This window comes from Oryctolagus cuniculus, chromosome 10, assembly GCF_051225735.1.
Source record: "Oryctolagus cuniculus isolate XC-2025 breed Fujian yellow rabbit chromosome 10, ASM5122573v1, whole genome shotgun sequence".
NCBI classification, from domain to species: domain Eukaryota; kingdom Metazoa; phylum Chordata; class Mammalia; order Lagomorpha; family Leporidae; genus Oryctolagus; species Oryctolagus cuniculus.
The window spans coordinates 75,978,784-75,992,812 of record NC_142876.1 but is presented as its reverse complement, the minus strand read 5'-3'; the positions used below and the strand labels follow the sequence as shown (position 1 = coordinate 75,992,812).

At 41.6% G+C, this 14,029-nt stretch overlaps 1 protein-coding gene across 3 annotated transcripts in view; it reads right to left on the bottom strand.

The window, feature by feature from the left end:
- CNTN3 (contactin 3) overlaps positions 1-14,029 on the bottom strand; it is a 423,344-nt gene that overhangs the window by 265,658 nt on the left and 143,657 nt on the right. For 2 of the 3 annotated variants that reach the window (XM_051851466.3, XM_089305416.1), the window contains one exon: positions 11,266-11,392. In XM_051851466.3, the coding sequence (XP_051707426.1) occupies positions 11,266-11,392 (127 nt within the window). Of the gene's footprint in view, positions 1-11,265; positions 11,451-14,029 lie in introns of those variants that run through there. The other variant, XM_008260940.5, reaches the window with a different exon arrangement.

The window sequence follows — 14,029 nt, the reverse complement described above, 5'->3', positions numbered from 1 at the left end:
TTTATGTTAATATCACATTAACATGCAAATTGACGAGAAAAAGTTACAGATTTCTACTTGTATCAAGAAATTGTAAAGTTCACCAGAAAACCTAAAATCAGAATGAAAACTTTTTGAAACATGGAAATTACTTCAAACTTCAAGAAATATATTTGCATACTCAAATTCCATTCCAAAAGGCTTAATGCAGTGATCTAGAGCAAAAGAAGACAGCCCCATGGCACTTGGGACTACGTACCCTACACTGCAATCGTAATAAATTTACATTTTGCTCCAGAAGCAGACTAACCTTGTAGCTTTAGCTCAGTGGTAAATGTCACAAGATTAAGCACCTTTGCATAATCATCATGTTGTAACACTCTTGAATGATCTTATAAGTTCACTGTCAGCCTTCAGTGTTCAAAGGCTCCTTCTACATGAATTAAAATTTGCTTTTAGAATCCACAAGTGAGGAATGCTTTATTATTCATAGTTCACAAATCTACTGATTCTCAGTCAATGAGCTCTCATTCCCAGCAGGTTCCTGAGGAGGTTCCTTGTAAATCTGTTTTTGGGCTGAAAACTAGAGATTCAAAGTCTGGGGTTACTGGCCTTTCTGACCCAATGTACATTCCCCACACAGCAGGGACACTGGGTAGGCAGGTAAACTGAACACAAGAAAATTGGGCCAAGCCTAACACAATAGGGTGCTGGAGTCTGTAGCACATTTCCACCTAAAAACAATTCAGTACAATTTCTTTTAGAAAGCTGTGTGCCCTTGGGCTAAAAGTCTTTGACTCCTTAGCATAAATCAGAAGGTGCCTGCCATAGGAGAGATTTCAAAACTGGTAGTTATTACTTCACCTGATGAAAGCTATAGTTGTTACTTTTAGGAAATAAACTAAAAAGGTATACAAATCATTGCTCTCCAATACAAAGAATATGCAAAGAAAAGACAATGAACAAGAATGAACATTTGGGTGTCTGTGTAGACACAAATTCATAGGAATTAAATCAGTCCAAAAAGCTTGGATTCTCAGAATTGAAAGGAACCTTTCAAAACAAATAAACTCCATTGGATGATAACTATTTCTTTTTTAAAAGATTTATTTATTTATTTGAAAGGCAGAGTAATAGAAAGAGAGGGAGGTAGAGACAGAGAGAGTTCTCCCCTCCATTTGGTTCACTCCCCACCATAGGAATCATACTTGGTTCATGGCAGGCAATCGTCAAAGTCTCCTGAATGAAGCCATCTAGTCCACTCCCTACCCTAACCACAACTAACTTCCATGATTCACTAGCTGTGATCATCTATGTTATCAATCAAAAATCTCAAAGGTGCATCATTAGTGTAACTTACCTTGCCAGCTATTATTTATTTCCCATACTAATTGTTATCAGATATGGCAACCATGTGTGGAAAATGATAGTAGTATGGAAAAGCAATAACGAATACGGATACACAGTTGTTATTAGTAAAAGCATCAGCCTCTAAACTGAGCCTTCCACTTGAACTTGGTAACAGGGTCAGGAAACATGACCCCTTGAAATTGAAACTAACAACACAAAATAAATTAGAAAACTTCAGGTAGTTTCAAAAACAATCCCAAGACCTAATTCAACCTGACAGTTGACTGTAAAATGTTATTGTCTTTTGCAACATCTACCCTATCAGACAAAACCTGGCCAAGAACACAGAAGTATAAACAATATTCTGGCAAAAAGCGAATGTCACACTTCAGATTTTAGAATAACGTAATAAAAAAGTGGGGGGTACTGGGGTGGGTATGAGAAATATGCCCAGCTAAACACTTGTTAAATCAACAGGCAATACTTTATTTGGGGGTTGACAGGAAAATTAGGAATTTAATCACAGAAGCAATTTGTGGTTTTAGATTCGGCTTTCAAGTTAATAAGCAAATGCATTTGTGTTCAAATGCAATGTTTGTTAATATGTTTACTGAAGTGATCAGAATAATTGCAGCCCTTGAAAGAATGAATGTTGAATTTGCATATTCAATACTTTATCCAAAAATAGCTAGTTAGGCTTCAGCAATAATTGCTGACGATACAGATGAGTTAAGTTGCGGATGCCGTGGTTTTTAAAAATTGAGTTTTTAAAAATGTGTTTTCTTACACAGATTCTCATTTCTCACTCATTGATAAATTTCAGACCTATATACATATAAATAAAAACAGAGATTAGAGCTACACTAGGATGAAAAACCACTGTTCAAGTTACACAATTACAACCTTGTTCCCATCCATCAGTGACCGTCTGAGAGAGTCATAGGAGATGTCAGCCTTCCCTGCACCCATTTCAGCTTTGTTCTGATCGCAGTGCCAGCTCCTGTGAAGAGGACACTCATCACATGACACTGGCCTGGCCAACTAGAACATTCCAGGTCTCAGGCCTTCCTGATTGGTTGAGCATGTGAATATGAACCAGCTGATCTAACTTGGGCTTGAAGAGTCAGCGCATAACTTTCCTCCTCACCCCAGAAAAATAAAAACACAAACTACAAACACAACAAAGTAGAACAGAAAAAGATATGATTTATCTCGTCACACCACCACGATTAATGTTGAAAATCCAAGCTTTCCATTTCTGCCAGTTGTTGACTGCTGACGGGATTAGCTCTGTTTTTATTTCATATTTTTCTGACACCATTATGTCACCAACAGGAAAGATGCCTTTGTTTTCCCATTGATATTATGATGAGGATATAAGGAAATCTGGATCTTTGTCATGTCGTGGCAATTAGTCTTAAAATGGAGCTAACAGATGTTTCTTATTCAAAATATAAGATTATGTTTTGAAACATAATCAGATTATGAAACAAAATAGATTATGTTTCTTATTCACAACATAAAAGTATCTGATGGGGCAGAAGTCTGGCCCAGAGGCTAAGAAGCTGCTAGAGGTGCCTGCATCCCGTATCAGAGGGCCTGAGTGTAAGCACTGCCTCTGCTTCTGATTCCAGCTGCCTGCTAATGTGCACCCTGGGAAGCAGCAGGTGATGGCTCCAGTGCTTGGGTACTGCCACCCACACAGGAGTCCTGGATTGGGTTCTGGGTTCCTGACTTCAGCCTGGAGTGGCCCTGGCTGCTGTGGACATGTGGGCTGTGAACAAGTGTAAGGAACCAGTAAGTTTGCTGTTTGTCTGTCTGTCTGTCTCTCTCTCTTTCAGGTTTTTATGCCTTTCAAATAAATAAATATATTTTAAAAAACACCGTCAGTATCCTACGGAATAAATTTTTTACTACTCTGACTTTGTGATTCTTGATTCCTAAAATGTGATACAGTTATAAATCGCATTTTTTTGTTTGACCCCTTGTTAACTTCATTCCACTTTGTTTTTTTATTTATTTGACAGGGAGAGTTATAGACAGTGTGAGAGAGACAGAGAGAAAGGTCTTCCTTCTGTTGGCTCACCCCCCAAATGGTTGCCACGGCCGGTGCGCTGCGCCGACCTGAAGCCAGGAGCCAGGTGCTTCTCCTGGTCTCCCATGCGGGTGCAGGGCCCAAGCACTTGGGCCATCCTCCACTGCCTTCCCAGGCCACAGCAGAGAGCTGGACTGGAAGAGGAGCAGCCGGGACTAGAACACGATGCCCATATGGGATGCCGGCGCCGCAGGCAGAGGATTAACCAAGTGAGCCATGGCGCCGGCCCCATTCCATTATTTTTTTTTTATCATGACACCAACTGAGCATTCGCCATTTCTAGGCAGTTGTAATGTAATGATGAAAGCACACTCTTCACCTTTCAGCGAGTTACAGCCTACCCAGCCAATCACATTGTATTTACAATAGAGATTGGCCGGAGTGCAAGGAATAGGCACAAGGTTGGAGCCTGGAATCTGGAGCTGAGGATACCAGGAAGGCTTCCTGCAAGAGGCAGCAGTGTCATCAGGTATCACACACCTGCTGTCTTCCTCTGCTTGCTCAAGCACTAGAGATATTCTTTACCTTTTCTATGTTTTGGAATTATCCCAACCATGTGAGTACTGCATTGCTCTAAGTGGCAGCCTGTGGGTGTGGGGACCACCACTCACCAGCTGGAGAGTCAGGAGGCTGTAAGGGTTTGAGCCTGGGAGTGAACACAGGGATCTGGGCTCAGAAATCTGGAAAAAAAGGGTCATGTTCCTTAAAGGCCAAGAGAACTCAGAAGAATGTTAAGACATGTTACATGTTACATGGCAAAAAGGAGATGTATTTTTTTTTAAGATTTTATTTATTTATTTGAGAGGTAGAGTTACAGAGAGAGAGAAGGAGAAACAGAGAGAAAGGTCTTCCTTCTGTTGGTTCACTCCCCAAATGGCCACACAGCTGGAGCTGTGTCGATCTGAAGCCAGGAGCCAGGTCTTCCATGTGGGTGCAGGGGCTCAAGCACTTGGGCCATCTTCTACTGCTTTCCCACGCCATAGCAGAGAGCTGGATTGAAAGAGGAGCAGCTGGGACTAGATCCAATGCCCAAATGGCATACGGACACTGCAGGTGGAGGATTAACCTACCTCGCCATGGTGCTGGCCCCAGAAGTATGTTTTTTTTTTGTTGTGTTTGTTTGTTTGTTTGTTTGACAGGCAGAGTAGACGGTGAGAGAGAGAGACAGAAAGAAAGGTCTTCCTTTTCCGTTGGTTCACCCCTCAATGGCCGCTGCGGCCGGCGCACTGTGCTGATCTGAAGCCAGGAGCCAGGTGCCTCCTCCTAGTCTCCCATGCAGGTGCAGGGCCCAAGGACTTGGGCCACCTTCCACTGCACTCCCAGGCCACAGCAGAGAGCTGGACTGGAAGAGGAGCAACCAGGACAGAATCTGGTGCCCCAACCGGGATTAGAACCCGGGTGTATTTTTAAGGGACAGATCACATATAATCAAAATTACACTTAAGAAGTAGGCATCATAGGTTTATGTGATATATTATGATAAAAAATACAATAGAGTATACCCATGTTATGTACATGATATACTATATATGCAGTATACACATATTCTATAAAGGGAATATAAATAGCACACATAATTTGTAATATATACACTGCACATATATAGTCAAATATAGTACTATATATAGTACTATTTTAGTACGCTGTAAATATGACTATGTATATCCAGAGACAAAAAATAGAACTTCCCTTCCTTACATCCAATCTTAAAATAAATGCTGAGTAAAAATTATTTTCCTTTTCTTTCTTATACTGGATGCATTTAGTAGACAGACTCCCAGTAAATTAGATATGCTCAGCACGTGCTAGAAAAATGAACCCAAGGAAGACTCCCACTTTGCAAAGACATTTTGCCCTGAAAATCTGTGTGGCAGATTCCTCACACTGGTTTAGGCAGTTAGCCTAGTGGTTAAGACATCTGTGTCTCGCATCAGAGTATCCAGGTTCAAGTCCCAGCTCAAGACCCAGTTTCCTGCTAATATAGACACTGGAAGGTAGCTTCCATGTCTCAGGAGGGAAACCTGGATTGAGTTTCCAGCTTCTAGCTTTGGCCCAGCCATTCCCTGGCCCTTACAGGCATTCAGGGAGTGAATTAGCAAGTAGGAACTCACTTGTGTGTTTCTCTAGCTCTCCCTGCCTCTCAGATAGACAGGTAGATAGAAGGAGTCCTCAGACACAGCCTTATTAAAATAGTTTACTAGTTCTATAGAGTTGGAAGAGAATGTGATGTTCTGGTCACTTCTATGTGAGGAGAACAAAGTGGGAGATCATGTGTAGAAAAGAGTTGTAGATCTGAGGGTTTGTCTGTGGCAGTGCTGTCCAAAAGAACTTTCTGGAAGCATTGGCATTTCATCTGTGCCATGCGGTCACTGACACTTGAAGTGAGGCTGCTACGACTGAGGAACTAAATTTTTAATTTAACTGACTTATATGTCAACAACCATATGTGGCTACTGCCTCCCATCTCGGACAGGAAGCTTCCAAGTCTCCAGCCAGATTATAGGTTGAAAATTCAAAGCCTGCATGGGCCAGTGTCAGTTTTAAGATTTATTTTCTTTGGTCTACTCTAAGTCTAAAAGTAGAGTGTACACTAAAATTAGAGATTCGGAAAAGAAAAGATCTGAATTTTAAGTGTCTCTTAAAAGAACTTTTACAATATTAGACCCCAGGATTTTTGGATGGCAACCCCTGGCCGGTGCTGAGAAGCAGGTGTGACCATTTTGATAGATTAGTGGCTGGAAATCTGAGGCTGACCACTCATTTTTTTATTTTTTTTTTTAATTTTTTTTGACAGGCAGAGTTAGACAGTGAGAGAGAGAGAGAGAGAGAGAGAGAAAGGTCTTCCTTTTTCCATTGGTTCACCGCCTCCCCCCCCCAAGTGGCCGCTACGGCTGGCGCATTGCGGCCAGCGTACTGAGCTGATCTGAAGCCAGGAGTTAGGTGCTTCCTCCTGGTCTCTCATGCAGGTGCAGAGCTCAAGCACTTGGGCCATCCTCCACTGCCTTCCTGGACCACAGCAGAGAGCTGGACTGAAAGAAGAGCAACCGGGACAGAATCCGGTGCCCCGATCAGGACTAGAACCCAGGGTGCCAGCGCCCACAGGCAGAGGATTAGCCTATTGAGCCATGGTGCCGATGACCACTCATTATTAAAAACATATGTGCTTCTCTGGCCTCAGAATCAGCCCTTAAGGCATTCAGATATGGCTGGAGAGCCCATGAGAGTATTTTAGGCATGGAAAGCCAAGACACCCTGGGAAAAAAAAAAAAAAAAAGGAAGACCTAAATGGAAGATCTCTGCAAGTGAGATCCCAGTGGAAAGAACAGGGCCATCAAAGAAGGAGGTACCTTTCTCTGAAGGGAGCAGATAACTTCCACTTTGACTATGACCCTATTGGAATAAGATCGAAGTCGGCGAACTCAAAAGGCTTCCATAGCCTTGGCAACTCATGACTAGAGCCTAGGGAGATTACTGACGCCATAACCAAGAGTGTCAAGAGTGTCAAATTGTTAAGTCAACAACAGGAGTCACTGTGTACTTACTTCTCATGTGGGATCTGTCCTTAATGTGTTGTCCAATGTGAAGTAATGCTATAACTAGTACTGAAACAGTATTTTTCACTTTGTGTTTCTGTGTGGGTGCAAACTGATGAAATCTTTACTTAATATATACTGAATTGATCTTCTGTATATAAAGATAATTGAAAATGAATCTTGATGTGAATGGAATGGGAGAGGGAGCGGGAGATGGGAGGGGTGTGAGTGGGAGGGAAATTATGGGGGGGGGAGCCATTGTAATTCCTTAACTGTACCTTGAAAATTTATACTTACTAAATAAAAAATTAAAAAAAAAACATATGTGCTTTCGGCAGGCCTACCTCATTTGGTTTAGTTACTTACCAGGTCCCTACTGACACACATAGTTTACCTCAGTTAGCTCAAATATGTGGTTTCCTTACATGAAGACAGGCATCAGCAGAAGTGACCTGGAATCTTTCAAGAAAGGCTGGGAGTTTCTGACTCCATGAAAAGCAGGGGAAAATCTTTCCCATTTAACAAAAACACTAACACTTCCTCAGGGTAGCCCCTTTCAGCATCAACAGCAATTACAATGAGACTGCACACTCATTAACCTTTCAATATAAGGCTGGGGGGCTCAGACAGCAAAATGCAAGAGAAAGAGTAAAATTCTCAATTAAACGCTAAGACAAGTAATTTCTCTTGAGAATTTCTGAACTTTTGGATTTCTAACATGGCCAATTAAGAGTTCTTTTTACCCAACAGGAAAATAACAAAGATAAAATCTCTCATCAGACAGGTTTGCCTCCGTGAACATGACAGACTGTGGGCTTCCAAAAGACATTCTTTAATTTTCTGTATTCTGAATCTTTAGAAGCATGTTAGAATGTCCTCAACACGTGGTTTCACATTGCTTTTCCTCATTGGCTGGCTGACTGTGTATCTATCTACCTATCTGTCTGCCTCTACACACATTAATAAATGCATTTCTTCCTCTGAGTTCACATAAAATATCATTTATTTATTTGAGAGTTAGAGAGAGGGATCGAATCTGCTGGCTCACGGCCCAAATGCCCACAAAGGCCAGGCTGAGGGCAGGAGGTAGAAACTCAATCCTGGTCTCCAGGATGGCAGGAACCCATCACTTGAGCTACTGCCACAGCCCGCCAGCATCTGCATTACCAAAGAGTTGGACAGAGGAGCCAGAGCTGGGTATTGAATCCAGCTACTCATGCAATGCAGGTATTTTTTTTTAATTTTATTTGACAGATAGAGTTAGACAGTGAGAGAGAGAGAGACAGAGAGAAAGGTCTTCCTTCCATTGCTTCACCCCACAAATGGCCAGAGCTACGCCGATCTGAAGCCAGGAGCCAGGTGCTTCTTCCTGGTCTCCCATGCGGGTGCAGAGCCCAAGCTCTTGGGCCATCCTCCACTGCCTTCCCGGGCCATAGCAGAGAGCTGGACTGGAAGAGGAGCAACTGGGACTAGAACCAGCACACAAATGGGATGCCAGCACTGCAGGCTGAGGATTAACCAAGTATCTTAACCATTAGGCCAAACACTGCCCCTGCCATGTCCTCATTGTTAGTACATCCCTATGCTATTTACCTGTAATTTCTGAAGGATAGTTAAAAAAAAAAAGCAGCAGCAAGTTTATATTCTTCTGGGTTACTTAAAAGATAATGTGCAATATTACCTAGTTGACTAATAAAGTTAAAAGCTAGGGGGAACAAATCAGGCCAGGCCAAAATAGAGGAGCCATCTAAAAAGATGCAGTAGCAATGACAACACCATTACTCTAAACTCCATTTACTCCATTGGAACAATCTAGTTATCATACAGATAACCTGGGTAACAAGGAGATGTTTCATTTTCCAGGAAAGTCTAATATTTCTTAGAATGCAAAGAAGGTTCCTGTACTTCTCAGGGTGTCAATTTCTACTGATTATAAACCTTTGGTTTGACTTTTTATATTTGTTAGAAACCTTAACCAGAAAATCTCTAAAGCTATATTGAAAGTGTCTGCTGTGTTTGCCTACAAGTCAAAGATTTTAAAACAATACCTAGCATGTTAAATGTCTTCACTTATCTGACTTAAGACTAATAAATCAAGTAAGTCACACAGATCTGTTACAGATTTAGTTTCAACTGCAACATTTCAATGCCAGGTTGATACCCCCAGGATACAAGACATAAGAATCACAATGCCAGTGGCAAAACTTCTGCATCAACATTTTATATATGCTATCATGACATTGAAATATACCCTGTGTCATTATAACAATTACGTCATACACAGCTATAATCACCAAAAAACAAAACCAAACCAAAAGGCTATTTCTGGACTTCTGAGCTCAAGACATCTGGCTATTTGATAAAACTATATCAACATAATAAATCTACTCATTTAGAAATACATTCCTATATGACTAAATCTTGTATGTACCCTGACAATATTTCAGCTGAACCCATTTATCACCAAATTATTCATAAGATAAATGCCAGGAAATACAACTTTACTGACAACATAAAAACAGCCCACACACGAGCCATTCACTTGCTTCTTTATCATATTTACAGCCATGTCTATGAGAAAAATCTTCCATTTCAGAAAGAAACAAATAGATGCATTCAGAAGGTGTCAGAATGCTTTAAAAATGCTGGAAACAATATTTCTGGGATAACGTCTTATTCAGTTGACCTGTTCATCTTTTCCCAAAAGAAGAAATATTGCCAGACGTGTAACATGCTTGTGTCTGACTGAGCTAGCTCATACATTGGTTTCTAATTTTTTAACTGTCTATTATATTTTACTTATTTATACAAGAAGAAGTAGAGGCAAAGGAAAATCTTTTTCTCACTCTGCCACTTCTTTTTATTTTATTTTATTCTTTATTTTTACTTATTTGAAAAGCTAATAGAGAGAGAACAAAAGAGAGAGAAAGAGAGAGAGAATTCTCCCATCTGCTGCTTCCTTTTCCCAGATGCCCATAATAGCCAGGGTTGGGCTACACTGAAGCCAAGAGCCAGGAATTCAATCCAAACCTCCCACCTGGACATAACTATTTGAGTCATCACTGGTTACCTCCCAGGGTAGACACAAACCAGAGATGCTATGGGAAGCACAACCAGGACTCTGAACCTAGGCACTCCAATAAGGGAAGCAGGCATCCCAAAAGATGGCTCAACTGCCTGTCCCTCAGACACCTGTCCCTCTGCCCATTCTAACCGGTAACCTGGAACCACGATGTTTATCCTGCTGCAAGTACACAGCACATAGTCAATAAACATTTTGTTGAAAATAGTTAAAAGAAAATGACCTTGGTTACTCCTTCTGGGAGTAAAAACACAAAGATCTACCTTCCAATCAAATCCTGACCCCATTTAATAGTGACACCGGGCTTCTGTTGTTTATCAGGTTTAAGAGAACAATAGCAGTTCAATAAGATCTAAATCACTAGCATTTCCTTAACATAGGACAAGTTTGCTTGTCCTGCAAGTTCTAGAAAAGGTTTTGCCAGGCAAACACAGAGCATAAACAGTCCTTGAAGTGGACGCCCCCAGCACTTGGAAGAGTACACTGTTCTGACAGTGCCTCGAGCACCTCCTTCCAGCCACTTGAATGAAAGCAGCATATGCTATTTATAAATATTTCATCTCTTCATTAAAGTGCATTCCCTGAGCACCCCTCAGTAAAAACCGCTAATCTTGTGTTATTGAACCAAGTAAATACCCATCCCATCCAAATAATCCACCACGATCTCCAAAATGATATTTTTATCTTGAGAGGATAGGAATTGAGATCTGTTTTCCTTTTTCCTTATACCCTTTGGCATTCCTGGATATTTTCAGTGAAAAAGTATCCTTTCATAATATCAAAATATAGGCTTTAACATGATAGAAACCTAATAAATGAAACAGGTTCTCTTCAGGAATAATTAAAAGTGACTTTAGTAAGAATCTATTTTATTCCCCCTTGCTTAATGGCCCTCCAAACATGACACCAGGGAAATGGGAGCGAGAGGCAGAGAGACATGCAAGTGTATCCTTTAACCTATGATTTCAAATCAGCTTTAAGACGCACTTAATTTCCTTCCCACAATGGATGTGTTCTGGATGACTACATGTTAAACCTACGTTTACAAATCAGGCTGCATTATAAATCAGTGTAAAGACATTGCTTATTCAGGGAATTTTAGAGTCAAGAAATCTTACTCTAAAGTGAATCGATCAACATATGCTGTACGGATTCAAATGACCATAGATCAGTTGAAGATACCATCCATTACTTTTTAATTTGAATTTGCAAAATTTCCACTGTACCTGTAATGAGGTGAAGGGTTGCCTCTGGCTTCGCAAGTCAAGGTGATTTTTTTATCTTCTGAATCAACAGGGAAGATGCTATTGCTGGGCTCTTTGATAAACACAGGGCCTTGTAAGAGTGGCTCGCCTGCATGGGTGGGAGACACGCAGAAAAATAATGAGCACACAGATTGTAAAAGCTGCATTCTAGAACTGAAGAAGAAAACAAGCAACTAAGGTTTCCACTTTCCAAAAAATCACTTATTGTCCCATTCATCCACAAGGCAAGGCCCTCTGCAGGTGCTGCTCTATTTCAGCCCATCCCTGGTTAATGCCAACAGCTTAGGAAGGCAGGTTGGTTCAGAAAAACTGCCATATTAGTACAGCCAACTATAAATAAAGTTACAGGAATTACTTGTATAACAATAAAAATAGGTTAGTATTCACTGATGAATAAAATATTACAAGGAGCCCTCCTAGCACATGCCTCAGAATTCAAACCAGCTGAACACTTGAGTGTTACTTCTCTCATAAAGTCTGCTGGGCATTTAAATCTGATAATTGGCAAAGTTATTCTGCCCTTTTGAACTAAAATTACTCAATATTTGGTGGGATTTCCATCTTATTACTAGCAAGTTGAAGGATATAGCACCAAACAAGTGTCTTTTTTTTTAAAGATTTATTTTATTTGAAAGTCAGAGTTACAGAGAGAGAGAAGGAGAGGCAGAGAGAGAGAGACGTCCTCCATCAGCTGGTTCACTCCCCAGTTGGCCACAATGGCCAGAGCTGAGCTGATCCGAAGCCAGGAGCCTGGAGCTCCTTCCAAGTCTCCCACACGGGTGTAGAGGCCCAAGGACTTGGGCCATCTTCCACTGCTTTCCCGGGACATAGCAGGGAGCTGGATCGGAAGTGGAGCAGCCGGGACACGAATCATAGCAGGGAGCTGGATTGGAAGTGGAGCAGCCGGGACACAAATCAGCATCCATATGGGATGCCAGCACTGCAGGTAGTGGCTTTACCCACTATGCCACAGTGCTGGCCCTGAACAAGTGTCTTTTTAAACATTGTTTCTACTTTGGTTCAGAGAACTTGAACATCGGCTGAAGAAAATTTTCAGATGTACCCAAAAACCCTCTTTCTGTATTATGAGGTTGGAAAAGGAGATAAAGCCATCACCAATGCTTAGGCATGTGCAGCTGTATAATCATTGCCTCAGTGTTTCCAAAAACAAATTTATAGCAAAAGGGGCGGAGAGCTCTTCCCTATCTTGATCATGGAATGCACCCCAAAATTGTGCAGGACCTTCCAGTCACACAAAGGATGAACAGACAACCTGAGACACAAAGACAGCCCATGAGTAGTTAGACAAAGAAAACAAGACCACTGAAAAGCAGCCAAAAGGACTTGGATCTACAAACTTAAATTTTGGAGACTTCAACTAGCAATAATATTAATATTTATCATCTCAAAACAATCATAAAATGATAGTATGATAATTAATCGCTGAAAATAGCTATAGCAGAGCTACCCAGCGAACTCATGCAGCTACATGTGCTCATGAATCCTCCCAGGGCTCTGGGCGGCAATAACTATAATTATCCCTAGCACACAGAGGAACTAGGCTGAGCCCAGGATGACTGATTCTTCAGTCCCGGCAGAGACACCACCCTCTTTGCCTCTTGCATAAAGTATTAGGCCTTGTCCTAGGTCTGGCCTTTGCCCTGGGAAACTGGGAAGTAATCTCTCTCACTGCAAACAGGACTGTCTATATTTAGGGTGGGGATCGAGCACACCGGAAAAATCAACCATGAAATTACAAGTGATGGGTTGGGCCAACCTACCATCTGACCTGAAGACAGAACTCAGCTACTAGTGCCTCCACAGGCACACCTCCACCACAAAGCCCCAGTGGGAACTCTGAGGCTGGCAAGCCTTGCTGCTTGGAGACACTCCTTGTGAACTGTTCCACGTCAGTGTTGGGGGCTACACATCCTAAGGCAACAGCAGCTGAGCCCTGGGACCCTTTCAGGCTCTGCCTTAGGTGTCACTTCCTTTGGCAAAGGTTAGAGTGGATACTTTCCAAGTAATAAGCCATCGTTGTGACTATAATAGCTTTCAGTGTCTTTTTTCAGTCCCTCTAGGAAATTAATAAAATGGAGGCTGGTTTGGGAACCTCTCTAAACTTGCAGAAATGAGGGTGACCTTGGGGACTGTGTCCTCAGAGCTCACATTTGGGCACGACTCCACTGGGACATCACGGCGTGGCTAACACGTCCTGTTCCAGGGTCCTGAGAAAGCACCTTGCCATCCTTAGCTTCTGATCTTCACTGATCACTGCTTTCACCAACAAGGTGGGGCGGCAGGGCGGGGGTTGGGGGTTGATGCAAGGGCATCAGAGTTCCCTTACGGAAAACAACCTCCACCAGAAATGGATTTTAACTGCAAAGAACTAGTGCTGTCATTTTCCCAGTCTGCCTCCTCTATCAGTTACAGAACAGCAATAAACAGCCCGTTCCATTTATTGTCCTAGAAAATGGAAAACATTTCTAATATTTATTTGTAAATGGGGTGGATTTTTCACAACATTTTTCTAGCTAGTTTCTGATTTACTGCTGGATGACTTTTATTCATTCATGGGATGGCACAGCATCATCTTTCTGACAAACTCTGATGTATCTAGGGCTTGAAAGCAATAACATATTAACATAATGGCATAAATTAGGAAATAACCAATAAACTGGGGACAGAAACCAAAAGAAAAAAAATGAGAAGATTTAAGTGACAA